At 65.7% G+C, this 14920-nt stretch overlaps 1 protein-coding gene and 1 long non-coding RNA gene across 11 annotated transcripts in view; one reads left to right on the top strand and one right to left on the bottom strand.

Moving 5' to 3' along the window:
• The first annotated feature begins 208 nt into the window (after window positions 1–208).
• Window positions 209–8418, top strand: LOC123617571 (uncharacterized). The gene is made up of 2 exons (XR_012511501.1): window positions 209–5581; window positions 6104–8418. It is a non-coding gene; the product is annotated as an uncharacterized LOC123617571 (long non-coding RNA).
• Window positions 7976–14920, bottom strand: part of MORN1 (MORN repeat containing 1) — a 52519-nt gene continuing 45574 nt past the window's right edge. For 8 of the 10 annotated variants that reach the window (XM_074377651.1, XM_074377654.1, XM_074377646.1 and 5 more), the window contains 2 exons: window positions 10145–10191; window positions 8567–9009 (listed from right to left, as the gene is read on the bottom strand). In XM_074377651.1, coding sequence (XP_074233752.1) covers window positions 8585–9009; window positions 10145–10191 — 472 coding nt within the window. In that variant the 3' untranslated portion in view covers window positions 8567–8584. Of the gene's footprint in view, window positions 8178–8209; window positions 9010–10144; window positions 10192–14920 lie in introns of those variants that run through there. The other 2 variants (XM_074377653.1, XM_074377655.1) reach the window with 2 other exon arrangements.

The following is a 14920-nucleotide window of genomic DNA, read 5'->3' as shown; positions in this document are numbered from 1 at the left end:
CGCCGTTGGGGGTACAGAGCGCGAACCCGAGGTGCACCCCAGCACCGGGTGTCCGTGTGGGCCCCGGAGCCCAGTGAGTCAGGCAGAGTGTGTGTCACCGCCGGGGTGAGTCACTGGGAGGGTGTGCGCCCCTCGTGGGCGGTGCCGGGAGCCTGGGGGCCGGGCCGCAGGGGCGGGGGGGCGGGGCCTTCGGGGCCCCGCCCCCCAGTCGGGGCAGGACAGCTCCCCCCACTTCCTCCCGTGAAGCTGCCTGGTGAGGGCCAGCGAGGCTGGAGAGGGCAGACGGGGGGGGGGGTTCCTGCGCCCCAGGCCCCTCGGCCGAAGGGGCTTCCCGAGTAGGGCGGGGCGGCGGGAACGCGGGCGGCCGGGGTCCGGAAGGACAGCGTGGCTGCCGCGGCCCCGTCCCGCGGCCTCAGTTTCCGATTGCGCGTCTACAGAAACCCCGACGCAGCCCGCGGCCTCCGGGGCCCCGCCGCCCAGTTTCACTTCCCCTCCCCCTGCTCGGCGCGGGACGCGGGGCTCCGTCCGCCTCCAATTCCGACGGGGGCGAACCCGGGGGCGCTTCCGGCTGTGGGGCGGGGTCGACAATGAGGTTACGACGGGGCGGCCCGCCCCAATCCGGGCCCCTCCTCTCCACGCCTGCGCCGGGAGCGCGGGTAGCGCCGCGCGGTTTCCCCGCAGCCGCGGGGTCGATCCCCTCCCCTGCGAGGGGCGGGCTCGGGCTCAGGCTTGGGTGGGGACAGAGTGTGGGCCTGGGCACTCCCCGCCCCGCGAGCCGCTCGGGGAAGCGGGGCGGCGCGCGCTCGGGAGGAAGAGGGGAGCGGGCGGCAGGAAGTGCCCCTTCCCCCCGCCCAGTCCTGATCATGGTTCCCCCCGCCCGCCCAGCGCGCGGGGGAGGAGCGGGATGGGGGGAGAGGGATACCCTGGGGGGAGGGGCCTCGGGGGCAAGTTGGGCTGGAGCACCCCCCCCCCCAGCTCGGGGCTAGGGTAGGGGGTCCCCGCGCGCTCCGAGCGTCTCCCTTGCGGGGGGGCGGGGCGGGCGCTGACGTGGGCACGTGTTCGAGCGCCGCGCGGCCTGGGTAGTGGGATGGGGGGCGGGGGGGTGTTGATGCGACCCCCGGCGGCGGAGGCGGGAATTGCAGCTCCGGGCCGAGCGCGGGGAGGGGCGCCCTCCAAGGTCCTCATCTGAGTCCGCCCTGTCTGCGAGGTTCCCACTCAGCTTGCTGGGGTGCCCTTTTTTCGGGGGGGAGCTTCCTCGCCTTTATACCAGATCCGGAGGAAAACCCGAGCCTTTAAGACCCCCAGTCTTCCCCAGTGGGAAACACGTGCCCACTGGTGGGAACAGCGGCCTTGCGTCTGGATCTCTGACACCCGGCTCCCTGGAGGCCCTGGGCCTCGTCAATCCTCAGTGCCTCCTGTCCAGGCCAGCAGGCCCAGACTTGACCCTAGTCACTGATGGGGTCGGTGTGTGCACCTTCTCTGGAGGTGGGGGCAGGCCAGTGGCTGTCCTCTCTGAGCTCCACCTCCCTCAGCCCCCAGGGTGGCCCAGGAGCCTGGACCCTGGCTGGGAGGTGGGGTAGGGCCTTGCTGAACGTGACCCCAGAAGGCCCCACGGTGACCTGCCTCCTCCCTTCCTCTCTCCTCTAGACCTGGCCTGCTCTGTGCCCCAAGCCACACTGTCATCAGGACAGTAACCTCCTTAGTCTACACACCCTGTCCTTGGCACTGTCACCACTACCTGCCCCCTCCCCTTTCCACACCCAGGCCCAGCCTGGTCTTGTCTCTGGGCCCTCCCCCTTCCCCCCCCAACCCCGACTGCCTGAGCAGAGCCTGCTCCCCTCTTCTCCCTCAGCGCACAGCAGGCCCCACTTCCTGCTCGTGGCCAATCTCCTTTGTTTCTCAGAGCCTGTGTGGTGCCCCCGGAGTGCTCCTAAACCCATAAACCCAACCGTGGCATCTACTCGAAAGCACCTCTCCATTTCTGCCCAACTTTTGCCCTCTTTCCTAGCTGGGTACTCAAGAGAGAGTTTGATAAGGACTTGCCCGCCGAATGAGAAGCCCCTGGGGGGCCAGGGGTGGGCAGCACGCCCCCTATTCCCCTCCCCAGGCTGGGGCCCCACACGGGGCTCTGGAGCAGCATTAGTGGGGGCGCCTGGTCCTGGCTCCCACCGTTGGTTGTCGGGGGGGTCTGGGAGGGGGTGGCTGACCCCCGCGGGGGGTTACCAGAGGTTTGAGGAGGGTCCTGTTCCAGGGCCGTGCTGGGGTGAGGAGGGCTGGCCTGAGGCTGAGCCCGGCACATCTGGCAGGCCCGGTCGGCCTGCCTAGCCTGCCGATGACAGCCCTATTTATAGTCTCCATCAGAAAATGCCCCTGGCTGTGGCAGTGGGGCGCCCGCTTGTGCCTTGAGACCCGGGGCCTCGTGCCAGGAGGATCGTGGACTGGGGCAGCTGTGGCCCGTGTGGGTTACTGCCTGGCCTGCTCACTCCCCCAGCGGCCACCTCCAGGCTTGCTGAGGGACCGAGGCAATAGTGGGCCCACAGCCGCCACTCCCCACCTGCCTCCCAAGGGCCCCTGTGCCCACCGCCACCCAGTTTTCCATCGGAGAGGTCGTGGGCTGGCCCTGCCCTGAGAGGACAGGGCGGGAGGGGGAGGCCCCAGGCAGCTGTCTGCTGTCGGTTCTGAGAGCTGCCTGTCCTGTGTGTGGCGGTGGTCTTGCTGAAACAGGCCTGGAGGCCCCGCCAGCTCCTCCAGGACAGAGGGCTCCCAGGGCAAGAAGGCCGCTCTGGGCAGGCGGTGAGCTTGCAGGGCCGGCCAGGCCACACAGGAACCAGGCTGGCGGGCTGGGCACCCAGGCGCCCTCCAGGAAGCCCTGCCTGAGGGTGGCAGGGGTTGCTCTGCACAGCTGGCCTCACCACCCGCCTGGCACCAAGACCAGGCGGCCTGCCCAGGCTGCAGAGAAGGGAGGCCTCCCCCGGGAGCATCCCGGGTGACCCGCCGGCCAGCAGGAGCGGAGGCTGGGAGGAGCTGCCTGTGCCAGGCTGGGCTGTGGGAGGCGGGCTCTGTCCTGCCCTGACTGCCAGGCCCCTGCTGGGTGGTCTGAGGGGCTGTGTTTGCCAGGGCCCTGCTGGGAAGTGCGCTGGGCAGGGAGGGCAGGTGCCCCGCCTCTCCAGTCTCTCCGTCTCTCTGTGTCTCTCTGAATCTGTCTCTTGCACACGGACTCCAGTCAGGGAACGGTGTATCGCCAGGGGCTCAGGCGTCTGGTTGTCACTCGGTAAATAGCCATGAAGCGTGTGGACCATCCAGAGCCAATGTCCCCCACTCCCAGAAGTCAGAGGGCAGGAGGCGGGACCACAGGGGCACTGAGGCCCAGGGGAGAAGGGGGCCCTCTCCCTGAGTCTCCTGGAGACTGAGTATCTTCCTGGGGTGTGAGGTGCGTGGGTGGCAGCCTCATGGCACCCCTACCCCAGCCTGTCTGCCTGCCCCACCCCGGAGTGGAGGAGGGGGCTTCGGGGGCCCCCTGGTGCACTGGTGCTGATTCCCTGGGAGCCTCCGAGAGGCCCGCCTCCCTCTCAGGAGAGGGCCCCCCAGGTCTCAGGCTAGAGGCAGGCACAGCGCCCACCGAGCCACCTCACTGAGGCGGCCTGGTGGAGCCTTGCCCTGCCTGGGAGGAGCTGCCTGCTGGCCGGCCGCTGGCCACGCACCCAGAACTTGCGGCGCGTTTTCCACCCCTAGCCCCCAGGGTGGCAATGTGGCTGCTCTGCCCGAGTTCTGGGAGCAGTGACCAGGTCGAGGTCACTCCCTTCCCTGCAGGGAGGACCCACGAACCCAGCGGGGCTCCAGGCGCTCAGAGTTCCAGAGGAGAGTTGTGAGGGCCGCCCCCCAGCCTCGGCCCTCCTGCTGCTCCCACCCCAGGCTCTGGCCCACCCCTTGACAGTGAGGGGCCCTCTGAACCGGTCACCGCACCCGGCCACACTGCCCCAGGGATCGGCCGGACCAGAGATGTGGGCCAGCCCTCCGCATCTCCCTGGGGCTGGCCGTTCGGGCTGATGGGGTGGCAGCCCAGTGCTGTCTTGGACCCAGAAGCCGGGCTGGAGGGATGTGGGAGCTGTGGGGGCCTGGGGGCAGTCCCGGGGGCTGGGCCTGTGGCCACCTTGCTGCTCGGACGCTTCGTGGCCCGGCTGGACACTGCCCCTGGGGACCCCCCCCTCCAGCTCTTCCTCCAGGAGGACCTGGTGGCTGGACCAGCATCGGTGGCCTCTGCTAATCCTTTTTTTTTTTTTTTTAAGAATTCAGATTTTGTGCGGATTTGCTTGTGGGACACAGTGTGAGGGACAGTGTGAGGACTGGGGGTCCTATTTTAGGGCAGGGGGTAGGCAGAGGACAGTGCACTGCACCCCGGCAGTGGCCCTGCCCCCTGCACTCCCCAGGCTTCTGCAGCCTCTGCTCTCAGACTTTGGAAAGTAGGAGGTTTCGCGGGTCCGGCGTTTGCAGAGACTGGAAAGCCAGCTTTGCTCCAGGTCTGTGGAGGCGCCCGTGGTGGGCAGCCCGACCCCAAGTCCCCCCAGGCCCGTGTCCGGGTAGGGCGGCAGCCCTGAGCTCAGCGCCTTGGGTTCTGGGACTGCAGGCCACGGTGCTGGCTCAGACCTCGGCCCTGGGGGGTGTGGGGGTGGAAGCGGTGATTAGGTTTTTATTTATTTACTTACTTAAATGGAGGCGCTGGGGATTGAACCCAGGACCCTGTGCGTGCTACGCATACGCTCTACCACTGAGCTGCAGTTTGCAGTGTTCCCTTCCTAAATTGAAACGTCATTTTCATTGCTGTTACTTTGACAGAACCATGGTTTCATCTCGAAGGGTAAAGAGAGCTGTGGAGTGAGCACAGGCCCAGTGGCCAGTGACACTGGGATGAAGCTGTCTGAGGGGGTTTTCCAGGGCACATGGCCCTCTGGCTGTGGCCATGCACTGGGGGCCCTGCCCTGGGCTCTGCCCCACATTCACTCAGCTCACCTGCCACACCCTCTGGGGGGGGCTTTGTCTCCTAGCCCCCTGTCTATCCATCCACTTTGGATAGGACAGAGCCCCTAGAGCCCAGGCACCATGACACGGGAGTCAGTGGTTCCTAACAATGGGCTCCTTCTGGGGACCCACTGCTGGGACACCTGCAGCCCATCCTCTTCCGAAGACACTCAGAGGCGGAAGCCCTGCAGAACCAGGCTGGCAGCCTCTGTGGTCACTTGAGCCTGTGGAACCAGAAGGAAGCTGGCAGGTGCGGCTTGCTCCAGGTGCCCCCACTGCCACCCCACACCTTTGACTCAGAGCTACATCAAGTCCCTCATCATGGAGGTTCTGGAACCCCCTTCCTCTCGCTGGCCTGAAGTCCTTCACGTCCCCACGGTGGTCTGCCGCTGCTGTCAAACCTGGTGCCTTGGATGGCTCACTGCCCACCCACTCCACCCGGTCTGGGAGCCGGGACCCAGCAGAGGTGGAGAACCACCTGGGACCAGGGCTCAGCTCCCCCTCCTCCTGCTGGGGGACCAGCTCCATCCAGGTACTCCACCTGCCAGCTGTGGACTGTATCGAGGTAGGTGGGTTGTTGAGTCATACCAAGGAAAAACTGGGTGGGAAACCCCCTAAGGGAACAGCAGGAAGGGTGAAGTGGTGGGCGGGCCCAGGGGCGCGGCCGGGAGGGCCCGCTGGCCCTGGTTTGGTTTTGATGTAGGCTCCCCTGGCCTTTCAAGTAAGAGTGAGATTACTCCACGTAGGCCTGCCTCCTGCAGACAAAGGAGCTGCTGCTCTGTCCATCCATAGCCACCCCCACCCACACCCCCTCCCCTGTCCACACGCTCGCCTCCTCCTCCACCATCTGCCCGTCCTTCCCTTAATTCATCCTGCCATCCATCGGTCTGCCCACCATCCGCCAACCTCACTCATTCTTCCCTTCACCCCTCCATCCACCCTTCCTCCACCCACCCATCCATCTCTCCACCCACCCACCCTCCATCCATCCCTTCACCCCTCCATGCACCCACCACCCTCCATCCGTCCCTGCATACACTCCTCCGTCTGTCCATCCGTCCATCTGCCCTTCTGCCCATCTTTCCAGATGCTGGGCTTCCCTGCATCCTGCACATCTCTGCCTCTTTGTCTCCAGTGCCTCACCCCATGCCTGGCACGGAGTGGGTGCTGCACCGACTGGGTGCTCCAGGTTCACCCATACCTTTGGTGGGTACCTACTGAGGGCTTCCCGTGGGCTACATGCAGCACTCTGTTGAGGCTGTGCAGGTGAACAAAACTGAGAAAAGTGCCTGCTGTTTGGGAGAGTACCAACAAGACAAACAAGCAGGAGGCATGGCATGCTAGCTCGTGACACATGAAGCGGGGGCAGGTGAAGCAGGGAGCGGGGAGGAAGTGCGGCCGGGGGTGGGGGCAGGGGGTGAGGCTTTGGAGCACACAGCCAGGGAAGGCCTTGTGAGGCGAGCAGTTCAGGCAGAGCGAAGGGCACGTGCAAAGGCCGTAAGACAGAAGCACGCCAGCTTGGCTGAAGGACCGCAGGGAGCAGGGGAACAGTCAGGGGCGGGGCAGTGAGCTGTGGGTCCAGCTCTGGTGGGGCCTGAGGTCCTGGTGGTGACTCTGGGGTCGTGAGCTGACGTGCCCTCTGTGTGGAGAAGGGGTCTCGGGGGCAGGGTGAGTGCACGGCCTGTGGGACGGGGTCGGGCCAGGGATATGCTGTGAAGACTTATGGGGTCGTCGGTGGGCCACAGGGCAAGAGAGAAGGGAAGGCAGGTGCCGGGGACTTGGGCCTGAGCACCAGAGGACCGTAGTGTGTGGTCAGCGGAGCTGCAGGAGCTGGTCTGGGGCATGATGGGTCTGAAGTACCCTGGGCCCCAGTGGAAGCTGGCCCGTCACCACTATAGCCCAGGCCTTGCAGCTGGTTGTGTGGGTCTGAAGCACGGGAGCGGCGGTCTCCAGGGAGGCGTGGGGGTCGGTGCCGAGGACCAGGAGGCAGGTGGGCTCCCGGGGAGGTAGGGACCAAGTGCAGGCTCCAAGGCCGGGCATCAGGGAGGTGAGGGGGCAGCGGGGGCGTGGGGGGAGCCCCTCGGAGTGGGGGCAGGTGCTCCTGCCGTGAGCACTGAAGTGGGCTGGGGTCCTCGTCAGGGAGGCGGGGGGGGGGGCGGGAAAGGGGTGCTGGACGGAGGATGCGGGGCCAGTAGGGTTTCTGGACAGTAAGCGGCAGCAGCGTCTTGTGGCTGGGGGCCTAACGGAGGTCCCCTTGGGCCCAGAGGCCACCGAGCCGGCGAGGGGCTGAGGGTGCTGGGTGTGCCCGCCCAGTGCTCATTCCTCCGTGATGGAGGGGAGGTGGGCTTCGAGGCGGAGGGGTGAGCCCAGCCCACCTGGCGTGCGGTGCAGCCCTGGGGGCCAGCAGAGCAGGGATGCAGGGTGCCTGGGGTGTGGTGGGGCTGCACGTAGAGGGGCTGGCACCTGAAGATCCCTCCCCCAGCTCCACCATGTGGCTGTGTGTCTGGCTGCCCGCAGGCCTCGCCGGCGTGTCCCCTGCTGTTACACCCCCACGCCCCAGGTGCCACGGGTGCATTTTAGAGGAAGCTGTAAAATCCGCGAAGTCGTCCCTGCAGACACGGCAGCCTGTTTCAGGAAAACTGATCACCTGCCTCCTGCCTCCTGACTTCTCATTTGGGAGGGTCCTGACACCCCCAGCCTGCCAGCCGGGCCCCCGAGCCACCCTCCAAGGCCGGGCTGGTGGGGAGGAGGCAGCGCTGGGGCGGCTTCCCCCCCGGGGCTGTGGCCAGGGGACCTGCCGCTCGGCCAGGGGCTCGCTCTGGGGAGGGCGTGATGGCGCAGACCTGCCCACCAAGAAGGGCACTGGCGACCACCAGCAGCTGTGCTGGGAAGAGCCCGCACACGTGTCCAGCTGTGCGGGGAGGGGCCACGCCCCGCGGGTCAGATGCGACTCGGAAGCGAGTGTTGAGCACTTTATTAAAGCTGGTGGCGGTAGGTACATCGGGCGGCCCCCTAGCTCGGGGCTGTGAGGTCTCCTCCAGGGACATGGGGCCGCTGGCCTGCGCCCTTCGCTGAGACCCGGAGGTGTTTGAAGGCGGTGGGCAGCGTGCGGCCCAGGAACGGAGGGGCGGTCACGTCCTGGACCATGACGACGTACTCCCCTGCAAGAGACGGGCACTCGACTCGCTCCCCAGCTGCCCCCGCCTGCCAGGCTTCTGCCCCCCCAGAGCCTCTCTACCCCTCGTCAGCGGCACCCCGAGCCCCACTTCCTGATCTGGGGCTCCTGACTCAGGGCCCCTCCGGGGCTCCGGGCCCTTCTCCTCTGGGACCCTGGGACCTGGTTGCTGTCTTGCTTGGGTGGCTGGCTGTACAACAGAGGTGGATAAATGACTTTGGGGTGAATGAAGCCGCCTCCAACCTCAGGACACAGCTCAGCTCCACAGGGTGAGCTGCGTTCAAGGTCTCCCCTCCTGGCCAGTGGGGCTACGTGGCTGAGGGCAGCCGTCCTTTTGAAACTACTTTCCTATCTTTTTAGGAGAAAAATAATTCACTTTCTCTAAAAGGCTTTTTAAACATAATTAGCCTCTGAAGACACGCTTGTCCAGTTTATTTTGTGGGGAGGGGCTCTTGGGGTGGTGGGGGCTGGGCGATGCAGGAGAGAAGGAAAGCCGTCTGCAAACTGTCTGGAGAGTTTCAAAGTTGGAGAAACCATAAAAAAGAAAATAAGGAATAACAGAAAGCGGGGTTGCCCTGGAAACCGCCCCTCCCCGCCCCGGGCCCGCTGGGCTGGCACCGGAGCTTGGAAAAAGCTCTCCGGGCTGGCCTGGGCTCCCACCAGGAACGCGGCCGCAGCTGAAACAGGGCGCGGGAGTCGGCTCCCACCGTCGGAGAACATTCCAGCACCCGGGGCTGAAGACAGGGGCGGGCCGCTTCCCTCGCTGCCGGCTGCCCTCTGACTCCAGCCAGCCCGGGGGCTGCGGACGCCCTGCGTTCCTGGGGCAGGACGGGAAAGGGCCTCTGGGGCTGGCAGGAATTTGCTCAGCCCTGAGTCAGTTCCTTCGGAAGAAACCACGGTTCTGGGGGGCCGGGGGGCCTGGGAGGGGGCCCACATTCCACAGCCGGGGCACCGGGCCTCCCTGGCCGGCCTGGAGGAAAACCACGCATGGCAACACCGCAGTGTTTCCAAGCAGCTGGTTTCTAGGTGTTCCCAGGAACACACAGCACCCCAGCCCACGGCCAAGGGCGCCGCTGCAGAGCCGGCGAGCTCTGAGCGGGCAGCGGCCGCAGAGCCGAGCCCCAGCCTCATCTGACCTTGGTCCCGGGGCCCTTCTCCCAGCAGATGGGAAAGGGCCTGGCTGGGGGCCACCTTGCGGCCTCAGAAACCACCAGGGCCTGGCCCCAACCGCCACGTGGGCCTGTTGTGGGCCTGGGGCCCAGTGTCCCTGCCAAGCCTGGTGTGGCCTGGCCCACGTTTCAGAGACTCGGCCATTCACCTGGCTTCGCCCCTTACAGCCTGGAAATCCAGCCGATCCCCAGCTGGCCTCTCCCAGCCAGAGCCCGGGAGGGGGCGGGGGTGTTGCCCCCCCCCCCGCTGGGGTCCCAGAGTTCTGATGGGGTGACCTTGGTGCCGGCCCTACTGGCCAGTCCGCAGGTGAGTGTGGCTGCTGTTGGGATAGCCAGTGCCAGCCCAGAGCAGGAGGTGGGGCACTGCCTGCAGCCTGGGCCCCCTCCGCCCCAACACAGTGGCCTGCCAGCCTTCCAGTCAGGACCCCAGAGACAAACAGCCAGGAACACGCGCCCTGGCTGAGGGGACACAGAGGCACCCTGCCCGGCACCCGCAGTCCTTTGAGAGGCCAGGCCTTGGTGAGGCCCGGGGCCTGTTGCACACTCTCCACCTGCCAGGGCAGTCTTCGTGCTGCCTCGGGGCACCCGGGCAGCCTGCCCAAAGCCCTGGGGGCTGCCTTCCCAGTTCCCGGCCGCCCTCATCAAGACAGCTGTTGCATTTAGGGCCATGCTCAGAGGACGGCAGCAGGCAGCCCGTCCTCAGAGCTCAACACAAATGATCCATTCGGATCATGGAGCCACAGCGGGAGACACCCCCGGCCATGTCCACCCACTGCCCTCCTACCTGGGAAGGCCACTGCTGCTGGGTCTGCCATGGCCGCCCTGTCAGGCCTGCGGGGAGAAGAGGAGGCCCATGAATGCCCTGCTCAGGATCCCAGGCATCCAGGGGCCCTGAGGACAGCAGAGGCCTCAGGTGGGCCCGCACACGACCGCCCTGCCCCGCTGGGCCCGCACACGACCGCCCTGCCCCGCTGGGCCCGCCTCTCCTTTGACAGGCAGTGCATACAAGCCCCCTGGCTGCTCCACCTGCACCTGGAGGGAAGGGTCCCCACTGGGCCTGCCCCCTGAACCTCACCATCTACACCCAAACGTGCTCATGGACAGACAGACGACTCCCATCCCACAGCCTCAGAACTTAGATGTCGCTTCAAGAAGTGGGGCTCGGCCCTGCCTGGAGGGCTCACAACGCGGAGCAGACGGACCACTTGGGAAACAGCGGACGGGGTGCGCGGAGTCTGCTTGAACAAAAGAGCAAGAAGGGACGGGGGCAGCTGGGACTCCGTGGGGTGGGGCGGGGGTGCTGTGTGCCCTTGCGAGGCAGGAAAGAAAATGCAGCCGCGAAGCTGGGAGAGGGCCGAGCTGGGGGCAGGCCCGCCCGTCCTGGGGATAGAGACTCACTTCTGGCCGCAGCTGCATGGCCCCCAGACCCCACCTCCGTGCTTCCATCTGGGCCACGCAGGCCTCTGCCCTGCAGTGAGTGATGGGCCCACCCTGCTACCCACAGGGAGGGCCACCTGTCTGGGTGGACCTGGCTGTGTCCTGGCCGGGTCACCTGCCTGGGCTCTGCCTTGGAGGGAAGTGCAGGTGGCCCCACGCGGCCCTGTGCCCCTAGCTGAGCCCGGGCCCGCATCCCCGGTTTCTGCCTCTGAGCCAGGCCCTTGGCCTCCTCCACTCCCCTGGGGGACAAGGGAGCCGGCACTGTGTGGACGGCAAACCTGAATCCTGGGGCCGCTAGAGGCACAGGGGTCCCAGGTGTACCAGGCTGGGCTTTGCCCTGAATTCTCCTGGAGAGGGACTTGGGGGAAGCCAGGAGCCCCCACCATGCCCTTTGTGGCTAGTGGTTTCCGGTCACCAGGGCCACGGTGAGTGCTGGGGCTCCTGGCACCGGCTCGGTGACCTGTCAGGTTCTGACCCCTTGCCAGGCTGAAATACCACAGGCATGGTTTGGGTGATAAAAAATTAAGGACAAAAGATTTTTAAATTACTTCATTTCGAGTAGGGGAAAATGGGCCTTGGCTGGGACCCAGGAGCCACGTTAAAGATTCTGAAGTGTGGGGAAGGAGGGAAGGCAGATAAATAATTCAGCTCTAAGAATAACCAGAACCTGTCAGGCTGCCAGCTTTAAGAGAAATAAACGGGGTTACAAGAGTTCTGAGAGTTTTTACAGAACCCCCAGGGCTTCGAGAAAGCAGAGGCAGAGCCAGCAAGGAGCCGGAGGCGGTGTGGAGTGACCGGGTGGTTCGCATAGACCCGAGGGGTCAAGGCCCGGCGGGCGGCCTGGAGACCCACCGCTGAGCGCGCCGCTGTGGCACCGGGCGGGGGTGTGCGGGGAGGTTCTGTCAGGCCCCAGAGACTTCGACTGGGCACCAACTGTGCACACAGCGCTGGGCTGAGCCCCCAGGAGTCAGGAGGGAGCAGAGCTGGGACGCCAACGAATCCACTCTGACTCTAGGTCCGCGAGAAAGGGCGCTGAGGAGACTCGCGACCCGGGCTGGGGAGGGGCCAGGCCTTCCCTTCACCCGTGGTCCGTGTCCTCATCTTATGTTTCTGGTGCCTGAGGCCTGTGAGTGTCTGGGATCTGTGGGTTTATCATTTTCATCAAATTTTTAAACATTTGGCCATTATATTTTCAAATATTTTTTCCGCTCCTCCTCGCCCCACCACCGGGAACCTCCGATGCTGTGTGTGTTTGGCCTCCTGAAGTCTCACGGTTTAATGAGCAAGTTCTGCTTTCTGAGTCCAGTCTTGTGCTTCTCTCTGGGTTTCGCTGCGGATGGCCGTGTCCTCAAGTCCACGCGCCCTCCTCGGCTGTCACCTCTGCCCCACGCGGTTTCATCTCTGGGCGTTTGACTCGGGGTTTTCATCCCGTCCGCGTCCCTGGGCTCCGTGTCCTTGTCTGCGGACCCCTCCTTTGTGCCGTCCGGGCCAGCCTCGGTGGGCTGATTCTTCCCCTGGTTGCGCGTGCTGCCCGCCTGCCTCGTCTGTGCGCCTGGTGGGACGCCGGACGCCGTGGACGTTCCCCTCCGGTGCTGGGGCTTCCGTGCTCTCATCAAGAGCCTCGGTCCCGTTACGTTACTTAAACACAGTTTGAGCCTTTTGGGTCTTGCCTTTAAGGTTTGTTGGGTGGGGTTTCAGGCAGGGTTAATTATACCCCACTGTCAGGTGGGACCCTCGTGAGCACCCTGCCAACGCCATTGAGTCCAGCTGTCGAAGCGGGCACTGTCACAGGCCTGTGTGCACTCGGGACCGGACTCCCCTGTCCTCTCGGTGGTTCTCTCCCGGCCTCCAGCACGTTCCTCATACCACGCGCTGATCCCTGCTCTGCAGACTCTGTGGCTCTCTCCTCTCTGGTGCTCCGTCCTGCAAACTCTTGCTGCCTGGGCTTCCTGGGACTCCCAGCTCCGTGTCTGCCCTCCGGGGACCCCTGAACCCGCCTGGGTCCTCTGCTGGCGCTGCAGCTGGAAGCTCTGGAGGCGGTGAGCTGGGGTGGTCGGAGGCTCCCCACCACACGACACCTGACGTGCAGACTCTTGAGGCTGTGGTCCAGCTTTTGACTTGTTTCCTATGGAGGCAGGTGGGGTCTTTGCTCTGCATCTTGGCCGGAAGCAGAGGCTTTTGCTATACGTGTAGACCAGGCCGAGGCCTCGTGCGCAGAGCACCACCTCCCTCTCCGTGACCTGCCCCGAGGGTGGGGCTCCTTGGGCTCCTGCCTCCTCGCTCTGTGCCTGCTGCGTGGGGCTGTCCTTCCAGGGACCCCAGTGGCATCTTGACCTGACCATATGTCCCTGTGAAATGGGGCCTGTAGCGGGGCCCCCCTGAGGCCTGGGCCCCCTGCCTGCCCCATTGGGACACGTGGTCTAGCAGGGCCTCCTGCAAGGGTCCACGTGGTAACCCTGCTGGTAACCCAACGGTCCACCAGCTGTCCCTTCAGCACAAGTGGCCCTGGTGTGCCCTGTGACCCCAGGGCCACACCTTTCCTCTCCGGAGGCCCTGAGAGCATCCAGCCAGAGCTGCTGTGTCACAGGACTGCCCTGGAACGTCACAAAGTCCCCAAGAGCCCGCCCTGGGGACTTTGCTGAAATTGCCACCAGCACATCTGACCCTCAGCAGAACCGTCGCCAAGGCGATGCCCACTGCAGCCTAAGCGGGGCGTGGGGGCCGCAGCCATGCTGTTTGGCATGTGGCTTCTCAGTGCTTTTCCACGTGGCCTGGGTCTGGAGACCAAGTGGGCAGAGCTTAGAAAAGGGCCACATTTGGACAGGACATTTGCTGGGACATCTGAGCAGAGGCAGGCACTGGGGGAGCAGGCGTGGGACCCTGTGGCGAGGGGCACCGTGGGCGGTGAGAGAAAGGGTTCCTGCTCTGGAGCGACTGCTTCCCTAGTGAGACTAGTGTGTCCAGCAGACCATGCGACCCGGGCCTGTCCACCCACAGCCCCAGGGGGCAGGGGCCTGGAGACACAGGCTCCCAGCTCGGTCGGCCCTGGTCCTGACCCTCGTGGCCGTCAGTTTTCTAGTCTCTGAAGTGGACACGGGTACGGCCCGGGGTGTGGATCTCCTGAGACCTGATCTGGGTGTGAGAGGGTGGGGACCCCTTCCCGAGGCCTGGTCAGGGGAGAGCCCTCAGGTGGCCTGGGGCGGGGGTGTGGCCATCTCCCCCGGCCACGTGGGCATCCTGCGTGGCCACCAGCACTAGTGGGAGCGGGGTAGCTGCGGAGTCAAGTACCTGTTAAGACCCGAACTGGGGAAAGCTGTCACCCTGAGGGTCTGTGGCCTGCAGAGAAGCCGACCCAGGCCCCCCTGACCTGCTGCTCACGTGGGGAGGAGCCCTGGGAGCCCACAAGGAAGTTCCAAAATTAACACAGTCATCTGGCTGGAGAATCATGGCAGGCCCTGATGTGGGGCCGACTGGAAACTGCCGTCTCCTCCCTAGGGCCCCCGAGGACCGGGAGCTCCAGGGCCCTGAGCCCTGGAGTGACAGCCGCAGGCACGGCCTGGCCCGCGCCTCCCCCAGGCAGCCCGGCCCTGGTGCCGCGGGCAGCAGCGGGCCGCCAGCCCCAGGCCCTGCTGGTCTCCGGAGGGAGGCGTGAAGGGGCGAGGGCCCTGCTCGGCTGGCCTCGGCCTCCTCGTCCGTCCCGTCCTGTCTGCCGTGAGGGAGCGCACCCCAGCCCTGCGGCAGGCGGGAAGCACCCCCGCTGTGACACCTGCTCTGGTTTGCTGCTCCTGCTCTGACAAGACAGGGCTCACGCCTCCGTCTCCAAGAGTTTCTAAAGAAGTAAAGAACTTTCCCTTTCTCTCGTTTCCCATAACACCCGCCCAGAGGAGCTTCCAGCTGAGGGACGGGGGGCAGAAGCTGAGCCTACCCTGTGTGGGGTCCCTGCCCGGGCGAGGGTGCCCAGAGGGCCGAGCTCAGGCAGCGGGGGCCCAGCCACTGGCCACATGCGGGCCCGGCTGTCCTGTCTCCTCAGGGCCCTCTGCTGTCCTGGATGCTCTCGCCTGAGATAACCACCCCCCTCCCCGGCTCAGGCTTCGCCAGGACGCTGCCCTGCCTGGAGCCGGGA

Source organism: Camelus bactrianus, chromosome 13 (genome assembly GCF_048773025.1).
Source record: "Camelus bactrianus isolate YW-2024 breed Bactrian camel chromosome 13, ASM4877302v1, whole genome shotgun sequence".
In the NCBI taxonomy this organism is placed as follows: domain Eukaryota; kingdom Metazoa; phylum Chordata; class Mammalia; order Artiodactyla; family Camelidae; genus Camelus; species Camelus bactrianus.
Note: the sequence above shows the minus strand (reverse complement) of the source record. Positions and strands in the feature narration are given on the sequence as shown.